At 40.1% G+C, this 12,709-nt stretch overlaps 1 protein-coding gene across 1 annotated transcript in view; it reads right to left on the bottom strand.

Annotated features, from left to right (window-relative positions):
* Nucleotides 1-11,653, bottom strand: part of LOC148429935 (tetratricopeptide repeat protein 28-like) — a 125,004-nt gene extending 113,351 nt beyond the window's left edge. The window contains exon 1 of the mRNA XM_088418647.1: nucleotides 10,945-11,653. Within this exon, the coding sequence (XP_088274773.1) occupies nucleotides 10,945-10,971 (27 nt within the window). The 5' untranslated portion in view covers nucleotides 10,972-11,653. The remainder of the gene's footprint in view (nucleotides 1-10,944) is intronic.
* Between the last annotated feature and the right edge of the window lie 1,056 nt (nucleotides 11,654-12,709).

A 12,709-nucleotide genomic window follows, 5' to 3' on the forward strand; every position in this document is an offset into this window, starting at 1 on the left:
TAGACAGCAAGAAGACAAAACGGAAGAAGATATGGGATGGCACGGCAAGATGTTGACGCTAATATGGGTGTCATCTCTGAGGAGAAAAAAGTGCTTAAATTGCATTTTTGGCCTCTGAAGTTCTCTTACGGCGGTTGGAGCTGAAGAGCAGCTATTGATCTTTCCAATCAGTTCGCTATGCAAGAGCCGCTCAGATGTTCAACAAGCAGAAAGAAAAAAGGCTATCAGCCCGAAGAACTTTTCACCACTTGGAAAACTTTGAAAGGAAGACAAAGGAGCTGGAGGAGGAAGCAGACAGACCAGAAGCGGTGGGAGGAAGGACCACAGAAACTAATATGAGAGGTCCTCTCCCATCTGCTCATAATTAAGTCTGAAGTCCACATGCAGCTGAAATACTTTCTCAATCCATTCTCAGGGGTCTGCTTCAAAATTTGATGACAGAACATCCAGCTTTTCTCTTTTTAACAACAGCGTGATGAAATTCATGTTCAATACGGCATGTGAAATGTTGCACGCTCACAACAACCTCTCGAGCAAAACGGAGCTGCTTACGAGAAGCAGCTGTGTCTGTTGTACAAATATTTTTGATTTTTGTCATAATGTTGATTCTTGTAGTCTATGCCTCTTACCGGATGTATGCGGAAATTAAATGCTCTTGAATTAATTGGGAGAATTAGGTGAATGTAAACATGTGCCTTGGTAAAATAAAGGTTGGAAAACCGGTTTACTGTTTATGTCTTCCGATCACTGTCACTTTAACCTGCCCAGGTCCTGGAAATAGGGCCGTGTGCGACCTCATTTTGACAAAAGGAAAGGAGTCAATAGGGAGTGGAGCTGGGGTGTAGGCACAGTCCAATCGTAAGGGAGCTTTGGTGGAAATAGCTGAAAGTGCTGCTTTTGTACCATATGCATTTGACTCTTACAGTTTCAAAAAAAAAACACACACACACACATTAGAAAGAATACATGAAAGTACTGTTTTTGTATCATGTGTGTTAGGGTTCCGTTAACTCCTCGCTTGGAGAAGAAGAGACCATTGGGTCCAAGAGGAGGTGGGTGGGCAGCTGGGAGGGGTATCACATCTCATGACAACCCCCTTCCCTCTACGGGGACCAGTTACATTTGCCTTTGACGGTAAGAGCAAAATCACCATCTTTAATTTCATTACACATAGATAGATGGAACGAGAGAGAAGAAAAAAAATCTTAATTATGCCACACCATATTCTAATCGGGTTTTTAAACGCCTCCTCCCTTCTACAACCAACAGATCAGATCTTCTCAAAAACCCATCTGGGAATCACCATCACACAAGACGGAGGAAATGGGTAGCCAAACAAGATCATTTCATGCTAATTTCCCAAACAGGAAAGCACTTAAACAGACAATGAAGCATGTGCATCAATAGCTCATGCCATAAATGGAGGTCACGATTGAATGCAAGATCAGAGGTAGAATGTTTTCCAAATGTTGCTCTGTATGTTTCCTGTGAGCATGACTGACTGTGGCACAACTGTTCCAATGAAATTCTTTGCAGCACAGCAACCAACCACCAAATAAATCAGTTAGTCGGAATGGAAATAGCAGCTACCCAAAAAAAGGTCCACGGGCTCATTGTCATTAGCTATCAATTTCAATAACACCAAGGCAGATGAATCTGTCTCACAGGTACAACACATCACAACAACAAAGAGACACATTTGAACTAGCCTTAGATTTTTCAGTTCGGAATTATTGCTCTACATGTTCCACATAGTGCTCGCGTCCCAATCCGTCAATTCGGTGTTAATTCTGTGGAGGCAAATTTAAAAAGTAAGAGATTGTTTAAGCTACTGTCAAATGTTTTTTTTTTGATGCCTTGCTGTATACACATTATGTACTTAAAAACTGAGTATCATACATTATTGTAATTATAGTAATTGTTCAATAGATGTGTACATACCTTTATTATCTCAGGGGAATTTCAGTTCAAGATTCCAACTTGAGATGATATTAACAAAAATTCTGCATTCAAAACTGACAATTACAAAATACAATAGTTCAATTCAGATTCTGATTTTGATTGATTATGGCAACTGACAAAAAGCTGTGATTTTGTAGTTGTACATAATATAATGGTCAATGAGTATTTTTAAGAGCTTTTTTTCATTTTTTTGTTTTTTAAACAACACGATTACAATGTGTTTGAAATTTGTGTATCCTTTGTTGGAAGTTCAGCAGTAAAGGAATAAAAACAAATATGGCATTTCCCAATATTATTTTTAATTTATTTCAATCGCCATGGTTTTCTTGTAATGTTTTTGTAGGGTTTTTTTTTTTTTTTTTTTTTCCCCAAAATTTTTATGGCAATGAAGGCAACAAGACCACAAAGGTTCTCACAGTGAAGGTCCAACAAAGCAAACTCAGACTTTGGTGATGTTTATGGGCTCCCTAATACCGGCAGTTTTTGACCATATATTGTAAAATATGGCTTTGTTAACAATAATGACAGTTATACCTGGTATATTCTTCAGAAATGTAAATCGTAAACAGTAAATGGCATACAGTACATGTATTTATTCATTTATTTATTTGACTAAATCCTCTCCTGCCATTTCACTGAAAGTGGTGTAGCAGCCAGCTCAGCTCCCAAGGGAGTTCCCATGCATATGTGCATCAGAAAAGCCAGCATCCTGGCTGCCACCACCTGCGCTGCCTCAGGCGCTGCTTTACTAGCATGGCTATAGCGGCAGCACAGCACTGGAATGAAGATGAAATTGCGAGATGCTGTAGATGAATGAATGGAAATCCGAGGGAAATCCACTACTCTTCAAATAGCATCATAATGAATGTGTAGTTCTAAGACCACAATAAGAAAATTCCAAGTGTTCTTTACAAAGCTATGAATGATACAATCGTTGATGTCTACACTACATCAAAATCAGGACTTTCAGAGGTTTTAATTGTTTGATGTTCCTGCTGTTGGCTCAAGCCTGATGATGACATCCAGTCACACCTGCCTTGGAAAAAAAAGGACTGCATAACCACTCAACATCGATAAATGCGCTACATTCAGTATCCGTGGAGTAAAACAATCCTGCAATTCTAAATGGTAGTGGTATGTGTGTGCGTATGTGTGCATGTGTGTGTGTTTGGACTCAGTGGAGTTCACCGTAAAAAAAAAAAAAAAAAGAGGCCAAGCATATCAGATTCAGTGCGCTTGCTTCAACCAGTTTGTACGTCACTCCTAGTTTAAGTTATTGTAAAACTGACACAAAACAAAGAAAATTAAACACAGCATATTAATATATCTGAATGATCAACCAAACCATTAAAAACATCCAGTATCTTAATGCTAACATAATATAAAACACTTGACGGGCTAACTGAAGTAACACTGTTGTTACAGTAAACCTCCAAAGAGTTGCCAGTACACACAAAGCAGCAACACATTGAAAATAATGGGACACAACCTCACTCATGAGCATATTCTTTCCACTCTATGGAAATAACAATCATAACAATAGCAATAATAATTGCTGGTCTCTTTATTTTATATTGAATGGTTTTTTTTTTAAGATTGCACGTCTTTCAGTAAACCTCAGTGCTATGGGATATGCACAAAGTGGTTCAAATCTAAAATCAGACAGTACACTGTCGCGGGGGTCCAGTGTATTCATGAATGACTTGCAATGTTCCCAAAAGTGGAAAGTTCCTCATCTAAATTTTAAGGACTGTTCCATGGCCTGTACACACCCTTCCACAAAAGGTTTAGTGGAAATGGGTTAAGTAGCTTTGGTATAATCCTGCACACAAATAAGCAAAGATGATAATACAATCCCCTTGGCGACGGTAACAATGACAACCTTTATCGCAGCGGGGACAACAACGTTCATGGGAAAGTGACGAGGAGAGTCAAAACACGTGCTCCCAAACACAAATTGAGAGGGCAATATCACACGGAAAGTGTGTATAGCCTACTAGTGTGACTGTGTATAATTTTTTGTTATGACTCCCGTTACAGCGGATGAACCGAGTGTACACCTGCAGGAGAAATTCCACCCGAGAAAATGTTCTGTTCAGCATAAGTTTATAAGAACTCCTGGAAAGCTGTTGATTCTTCAGATTATACAGGGGTAATTTGAGCACTCTCGAAATTGCTGAACAATATGGGTCTGGATAGTTTATAGTCTCTCACCCCAAGTCACCAGAATAAAGGCCAAGAAAAAATGTGGAAAAGGGAAGCATCAGAAAGGAAGGAACGAGTGATGTGACTTCTGATTCTTTAAAGGGAACCGTTCATTCACGAACCGTGAAGGGTGGGGGGGTTGAACGTCACGTCACTCTGAAGGTACAGTAAGCAAGAGGACACATTTGTTAAAATTTAAGGATCATCGTTTTCACATTATATGTACAAACCTGCGCGTAAATGAAAAGCAGAAGCCTGGAGGTATCATTTAGGACTTAAAGTTCAAGTGGCACCCCCAAACTTTGCAACTTTGTAACTTTGCGTTACTTTGCAAAAACCACCTTACACTGAATGTAAAAGTCCCTTGAAGAGTTTTATGACTTCATTGGGCCTCAGCTAAACCTGTGGGTAAATGCATTATAGCTATGTAGTATGGAATGATTTGAAATAGTTAGGCATGGGGGAGGACCGCACTTTGGTTTGTTCTTCCATCCTCATTACTGAATCTATCTCAGCCTGCTTGTCAGTCACAGCCTGTCTGCCTGCCTTGTTAGAAGTGGAATCATGAGTGTCCCATAGGAAACAACCCCACTGAGAATATGGAGGGGCTCTTGGCCCATATATCGTCACAATCTTAAAGACTAGTCTCATATTAAGTACGTGCCTAAAAAGTATAAATCCAAACTTGAATGAGCGAAGAAGAAAACAACTGAGTGACACAGACAGAGAACACTCCTCTGAGCCATTTTTTCCCAGCTGGAATTTACAGCAAATATAGTTGAAAATGAAAAAACAAACCGAGCCACTCTGGCATGAAAATTGAGGCGATGCAACTCCAGATCACTCGGGGTGGGTACAGGGAACTAAAACAATGCGCTGCAGGCTTTCTGTGACCCTTGAACACAAACTCTGTGCGGTCAGAGAGTGTATCTGCTACACTAACTGACTAAAAAAAATAAATACTGTAAAAAAATAAATAAATAAACTTCATAGCAGTGTGTAATATACTGTCTTCTAACAATCTAAAATGACTCGTTATTTATTCATCTTTTCTGGGCTATTCAAGAGATACTGGTTGAACACACAGGTGCCATCGTTGACAATAACTATATGACGAAGCTTTGCAAGGGTCACGCTGGTACAAAATTAAAACCTTCAAAAGAGGGCTTATGAATCCTTTCTCCGACAAAAGAAGAGCTGGAATTAGTGGGCGTCAGTTGGTGGCAGGATGGTATTAGCAGCGCTTTTCACATCTCAATCCACACTGGATCATCGACTCTCTAAGAGCATTCTAGCAGTCGGTCACAACATCCAACACAACATCACTTGGAGACAGCTGCAAGGCCTGAGGACTGAGCCGACGCTGTACCCCGCCAACTGGACTAAGTCCAGTAGGAGTTAGAAAAGAATGTAGGACTGAGGTTTTTGGCAGCTCTACCCTGATAAATGCTGCAAAGCAGGGAAAAGTATGAGTGTTTTCAGGGCGTTCGATGAAGGGGTATGTCTCAAGTGCCATTGACAGCCCCTTTTAAGAACAAACGTCAAGCCAACTTGCGTATGAAACGCCCGCTCGCAACAATTCACGCAAGGCTGAGTTCGCGCCACAGGATCTTAAACAGTGAAAGGAAGCAAACAGAAGTCGGTTCCACCTCAAAGACCAAGGAAATGTTTTTCTATTGATGTCGTCTATCAAGTCAGATCTTGTTTTTTTATTCCCCATGGAGGCCCTAAGAGGCCGGCTTCTCCTGAGCAGCTGACCACACCCGTGGAACAATGACCTGGATAAACTCAAATATTGTCGCATTTGCTCTCACGGGCGCACTAGAGAGTGAAAGAACAACTGTGGTAAAACTGTGGTAAATCAGAAATGGGTCCTATCTGGCTTGGAAATGAGCATGGAAATAAACTGTTCCACATATAAAATCAATTTGCACATTTACTCCTGGCAATCCAAGAATCCATCTCTACACATTGAGCAAGCTACAGTTCCAAAGAATGAGGATTAATGAGAGCGGGATGGGCCAGTCACAATTGCATCTATTGTTTTTTGCTGGTGTATTTTGACACTGGCCTCTCAAGAGTTCTTCACCGGCAAAAACCTGCATTCTGTGTGTACTGCAAACTAATGCGCATTGGCCTTGTAGTCGAAATAGCTCTTCCCTCTGTCTTCCATCACTGTCCACTTTTCCCAATGGGAGAAACGGACCAGGGATTAACAACACCACGAGCCGGGCACGAACATTTCAGATGGATTGCTGAGTCGCAGTTCCCTCCTGCTTACCTGGCCTGGTCTTCACCCCGCACCACTACATTTTTACACCCCATGAGGCCAGGGCCATGAGGGCCGGCCATCTTGTCACATCCAATTCCTCTTGACATGCTGAGCCATACATACTGTGCAGCATTAAAAATAAAAAAAATTAAAAAACAGCAGGCGCTATCAGTCCGGATCATTATTTATGCCTGTTGCATTTCTCTCAGTCTTAATACCGAACTCCCGTACGTATACACTCTTTGGAAGAAAAGTGCGTAATCTTAGGTTTAATGGTACAAATGAGGACAGAGTACAGTATTTGCCTGAAAGAGACTGCTTTTGTAACCTTGATGCTTCATTTTTTTCAGCTTGAGAACATTTACATTTGATGAGTCGAAAAAAGGCACAGTTACCTTGAAGTCCAATATTTCGTGCTTTGTGGTACATTAGATGAACATAGAAGCGATATACAGTGGCCACCCAGTTTATGACGTCCCTGCCTTATGTTTTTTTCAACTTGCGACGTGGCCCGCGACGTTTTTTTCAGTGTGCTCATACGTCTCTACACGCGTACCGCTTACGTCATTACAATGCTGGTCTGATATTAGCCGGCGTCACAACTCCCTAAAAAACTGGTCTACTATTGGTCGCAAAGATGGCTGCCTAAAGACTTGATCTCATGTGAGAGTGCGTTCAATAACGCATTTATTATGCATGTTAGTGTTTAATTCAAACCAATTGGTTATCCATGAGTCCCAAGATTGCCAGTGATGTTAAAGAGAGACGTAAGATGATTTATATGGAAACGAAGCTGAAGATAATCAAGAAATACGAAGAAGGCTAAGCTAGCTCAGCCTAGGCTACCCTCACTAGGAAATATGGCCATAACCAGCTCATCAAAAGAAAATAAATGCTTATATATTTTTTATTTAATTGTATACATGTATATTATATATACGTAGCACTTACTATACTATTTTGACACCAATTTTTAATATGTATATACAATTTTGATGATTTTACCTGGGATTTTACACGCATGAGCTAATTAACATAGATTCGGATTGCCCTTCATACGGCAAGTTCACGTTACGATCCCAACTGCGGAACCGATTTATCTCGTAAACCGGGGACTCGCTGTACTTCGGCTGTACCTCGATTGAGACTAAAATGAATCATCTAGATAGAGCACCTTTTTTCAGGTCCAACTGACTTCTGCTGCTAGTCTCTTCTTGAACCTCTTGATACTGTAGCATGTATTCCCAAACTGATTCAGTGCCACTGGCAGTAGAGACATCACAGAGACCAATGAAGTGCTACGGAGAAAGGCTATCCTTTTTTCACTGGCCACAAAGCTAATAAATGATTTAAGAAGAAGTCGGTATGCTTGCAGAGCGCCTGACCTCAGAAACCTGACTGTGGCGTGCTGTCACACACAGGTGAGGCCATATACCACCATCATGGAAACCATTACACACCTGGTATCTGGAAACCACAACAAAAAGAAACATTCCTCTGACTCGACCACTGAGTCATATGTTATGTTTTTTCTGGCTTTGAAAAATGACAATACACAAAGTATAGAAATCACCCCTTTTCTGCAAATGAAAATGGTGATTGAAAAACTGAGCCAGAACCCAAGGAGAATTGCATGTCATTAGATGGCCATAGTGCATTCCACCTATTGTCAGACAATATCTGCAAACCCATACAAAACATTCAAGTTGATTAACAAAACAATATTACCACAAATGAAATGAGGTGAGATTCCATTAACAGACAAGCACAAAGATCAGTCACACAAGTAGTTCACTTTCCCTTGTGTGAAATGTTGAGTTTGCAACCTGCATCTCCAACACTTTTCCAGTCGAAATGTGACCTCGGGAGATTCTATCAGCCCCTCTAATTGATTTGAGGGTACTTTTAGCCCCACCACCATCTCTCCCTGCCTTGTTGAGTTATCTTTCTTTCGCTCTTCTTTAATACGCACCCAGAGCAGTCTGCAGTGCCATTGCAACACAGTGGGAGGTTTGGCATGTTTTATTTATTTGGTATTTCTCAGCATCTTTAACAAAAAAGAAAAAAATCGAATAAAATCAAGGTGTATTTTACATACAGTCAGACTTTAACTAGCGTATTTAAATCTGTCTGATAAACCAATCAAGAAGCACTTGATGTAGAAAGTATTGATTAAGTCAAGGCAGACATCAGAAAGCAAATGTCGCATCTTTTGTTCAACAAATGTCAAGCCTGCAAAAATGATTTTTCTGCTGTGTTAAATCAAGCAAATTGCACAGTAGAAATTGAAAAACAGATTGATTGTTTAGCTTTTCAGATCATGCATGCCTCCTGTCTGCAACACATTTCTGATACATCCATCGAATGTCAAATAAAGCGTGTAAATGCTGTGTTCGTATTCCCTCAGAATCTCAAGTCCTACGCTTTCTTCCCGCATCCTATTTTAAATTTCACAGAAATCCTTGGAAAAGAAGCATTTTGTACAGAGCCAAGCAAACACACCACACGTACACATTATGAGAGTGTCGTGGGATCTAGACTTTTGAAGACTGCTATTTTGTTTACAATGTGGGATGACCAGGGGCGGCTCACGCAATTTATGCCGAAAAGATTTACAGTTGGAGAGAAGGTTACTGGCATGACTCGCTCTATGTGAATCTGTTATGGATAGATATACAGTACAGTAGGTGTAATTTAGCGCCGCAAACATGACGTGACAGGACAAACGGCTCTGTGGCGTGATAAGAAAGTCAACTTCAAATTTACGCAGATGTTTTCTATTATTGTTATCGGTCAAGGGACATTTTGTTCTCGGTTTTGAGGCAATGCACTGTGGCATTGTGAATGTTCTTGTAAAAATGATTTATAGGCTATCTGACAAATTACAGAGCTTGATATTTCACAGGGCATCTTGTGTGTTCCATAACTGGTTAAAAATAGGTTTCATATTGAAATGACGAAAATTCTGATAAAATCCAGCTGTGCTTGTTTTTGCTTTATTACCTAATTATTGTGACCAGCCGCGGGTATGTTTAACTTAACTGCTTTATTGAGTCGGTACCTATTTTAAAACAAGTGGTGAAAATGAATATAGAATCTGTGCGTGTAAAACTTTGTCAGCTCAAGCCCTTAAATTCCCTCCAAAACAAAGATGTGAGTTTCATGTAAAGGCATTCCTCTTTACATTAATTTGTGATTATTAACACAAAACTCAACAGTTTAATATCATAATAATATCATTACACCAAAATAGTGGTGTAACATTCCTTCCTGATTGATTACTTTACTAGTCGACATTTCAGAAGAGAATCTGCATAGGGGCAGAGTTACCGTTGTAATATTTAAAGAAGGACCTCACATTGTTTACATGACATTTCTTTTATTGAGGAAGGGCATCACTGAAAGAAGGTTCCATTGATGATTCTGGCAGATATGCTGCACAGCTGTAGAATTCATTAGCACATGCTCAAACTGTGTTTCCATTCTCTGCTGATAATTGTGCATTCTCCACCAAACCTTGTTTTGGAGCTCATCTTTTAGGGTTAGCCTATCCACAATAATGAACCTTTATTTCAGACAAATAACCATGTTTAATTAATTTGGAGGGCATGAGTTACTAAGTCAAAACACATTGAGTCAACGATCGTCACCTACAATCCATTACAGTTGTAAAAGTTACACCAAGCATCTGGCAATAGTCACGAGTACTCAAAAGAACATCAGCTGCAGCGTGTTTCAGCTGTGTGAGTAAAGTGGGGGGAAACAAGAAACATAGGATGAAATTTCAGATGACTTTTTCAAAAACAGCGTAATAACAGACGAATTACTTCCACTGAATATTGGTAGGTTTCGTTTTTCAATTTGTGTTGCTATATTTTCCTAAAAAGTAGCTTTCCTCGTAAAACTCAATTTCTTCACTGCTTGTCAGACAAGCGCCCCCTTCTGGAGAAAATCTACAACAGCCATTTCAGTGCCTTCACGTTTTTATACATTCCAGATGATTAGAGATTTTCAGTTTCCATGGCAGATTGCGTGGAGTATGAGCTATGAAAAAATGTTGCAACATTCTTCCTTGTTACAAGCATGTAAGTATTTTTTTAAGACTTTCAATTGTGCTGATGGAAGTGTGACGTGTGACAACCCATCTTAGTCTTACCTTTCACCGTTTATATGAAAGTTTCTCTACTTTGCTACGGGGGGAAAAAGTTATTTTCAAAGGTTTCAGCATATCGGCTACTCTACTGTACTGAAATGCGTTGCGGACTTACTGCATAAATGTCCAGACTGCTAAGTTGCTCCGTGATATATGTATTGCCTCTACTTTTATAATGCAAGAAAAAAATTCTGTAAAAATCCTAGAAACCCGAATAGTAATGTAAACTATGTTGCGGTTAAAGTTCAACTATTGAGCTTTTAGAGCGCTCATTATGTAAATCTCTCCAACTTGTGAGCCACAGATGTACAGTATGTCCATAATTGGCTAAACAATGTCGGGGGAAACTCACCTTCTTCCGGGGCTGCCATTTCATCATATTTGTAAACCAAAAAGGGCCAGCATTAAGATATTATAGGAGAATGGAATGCAGATTGTAGGAAATCCAGGGCGCAAGTCATGCTGCTGCTCCTTCACATGTTCTCCAAAGGGCGACGCATGCTATGATGTGCCCGGCTCAGTTTGCGGCAATTTTTATGGAGCGAGACAGCGCGGTCTTACGCGGTTTAAATCCACACTTGTACTCGGTGAAAAATTCAGAGCCACGGTTGTCGGTTGTCACCGTGTGCGCGCAATACTTGGCGTGCGTAAATCCGAAATCCGCTGTGGATCCACTCCCTTGGCTGCAAGAACGCAAGGATCGATGCTTCCACGTCTGATCCAAGCCAGAAAATACGCTTTTAACTTTTTCAAAACGTCTTCGTAAATTGGAAACGCGTCAGGCTGCGCCCAGATGGTCCTCTTCTATCCAAGGAAAACAAGGGGAAAAAAACGGGAGCGTGTCTCAAAATGTAGAAATATTCATCACAGTGTTAAAACACCCAGTTTTTCCAGTGGAGAAGACACACTTTTCCCGGATGTACTCGCGCAGAAACAGTTACCCAAAAGAAGAGTCCGAGCAAGACAAGAGGAGGGGAGATTATTTTCAAGAGAGAGGAGGGGGCAAGAACCCCAAAAAAATCCCTGGAATTTGTGAGGAGCTGGAAGGATAAACTGATTCGTGCAAGAGCAACAAACTGGACTGGAGCTTTCTGATGACTTCCTTCCCTTCGCTCTTTACTGACGGAGGCACCAACCGCAGGGTCATAGCGCCGCCGAAGCATAATCGGTAGGCGTCTTCATGACAACTCATTGTGATTTCGGAAACACGCCGCGGCGGTAGCTGGACTTGCAAATTTTACTCAAGTGCAATTAATTTCAGTTACTTGTTGACGAAGAGTAAGCCTAATAAATGCAAAAAAAAAAAAAATTATATATATATATATATATATATATATATATATATATATATATATATATATATATATATATATATATATATATATATATATATATATATATATATATATATATATATATATATATGTATGTATGTATGTATGTATCCAGATTTTAGGTTTCTATAAATCCTGTATTCTTCTAGACCACAGGTGTCAAAATCCAGTCCTCGAGGGCCAGTCTTTTGCAAGTTTTTAAACATTCTCTCTCAAACACAACTGATTCAAACGATTAGGATAATTTTCAAGCTCTGCAATAAGTTACTCATTTGAATAGAGTGTGCTGGGAGAGAAAACTGGAAAACACTGGCCCTCAAGGACTGGCCTTTGATACCTTACGCTCTCAACCTAGGGTCGGCAACCTTTAACATTCAAAGAGCCATTTTGACCCAGTTTCCACGGATAAGACAACACTGGGATCCACAAACACTTTTTTACATATGAAATGGAGATGTTAATATACACAGCATAAATCAAACGTATTCTTGCCATAATTATGGTAATGGGGAGAGTGGGAGGGTGGAAACGGCTGGAATCAGTTGGGTGTTAGCAGCCAAAGGAGTTGCTTCCAGCAGCTTTTGTTAACCAAGGGTGTACCACATTATTTTCATGAAAAGAAGCAAGCAGACCAAACAGACGTCTGAATCCATCCGGTACCAAACAGGGGCACTAAAATGAGATTTATTCCATGTTAAGAATTCTTCAAGTGCTCCAGTTTGTATTGTTTACTTACCCGGGTTATTTTATTTTGAAATATCTGCTTTCAATTTGGAAGGCCGC

The sequence above is a fragment of the Hippichthys cyanospilos genome, chromosome 1, assembly GCF_059441005.1.
Source record: "Hippichthys cyanospilos isolate Australia breed blue-spotted pipefish chromosome 1, RoL_Hcya_1.0, whole genome shotgun sequence".
NCBI lineage: Eukaryota > Metazoa > Chordata > Actinopteri > Syngnathiformes > Syngnathidae > Hippichthys > Hippichthys cyanospilos.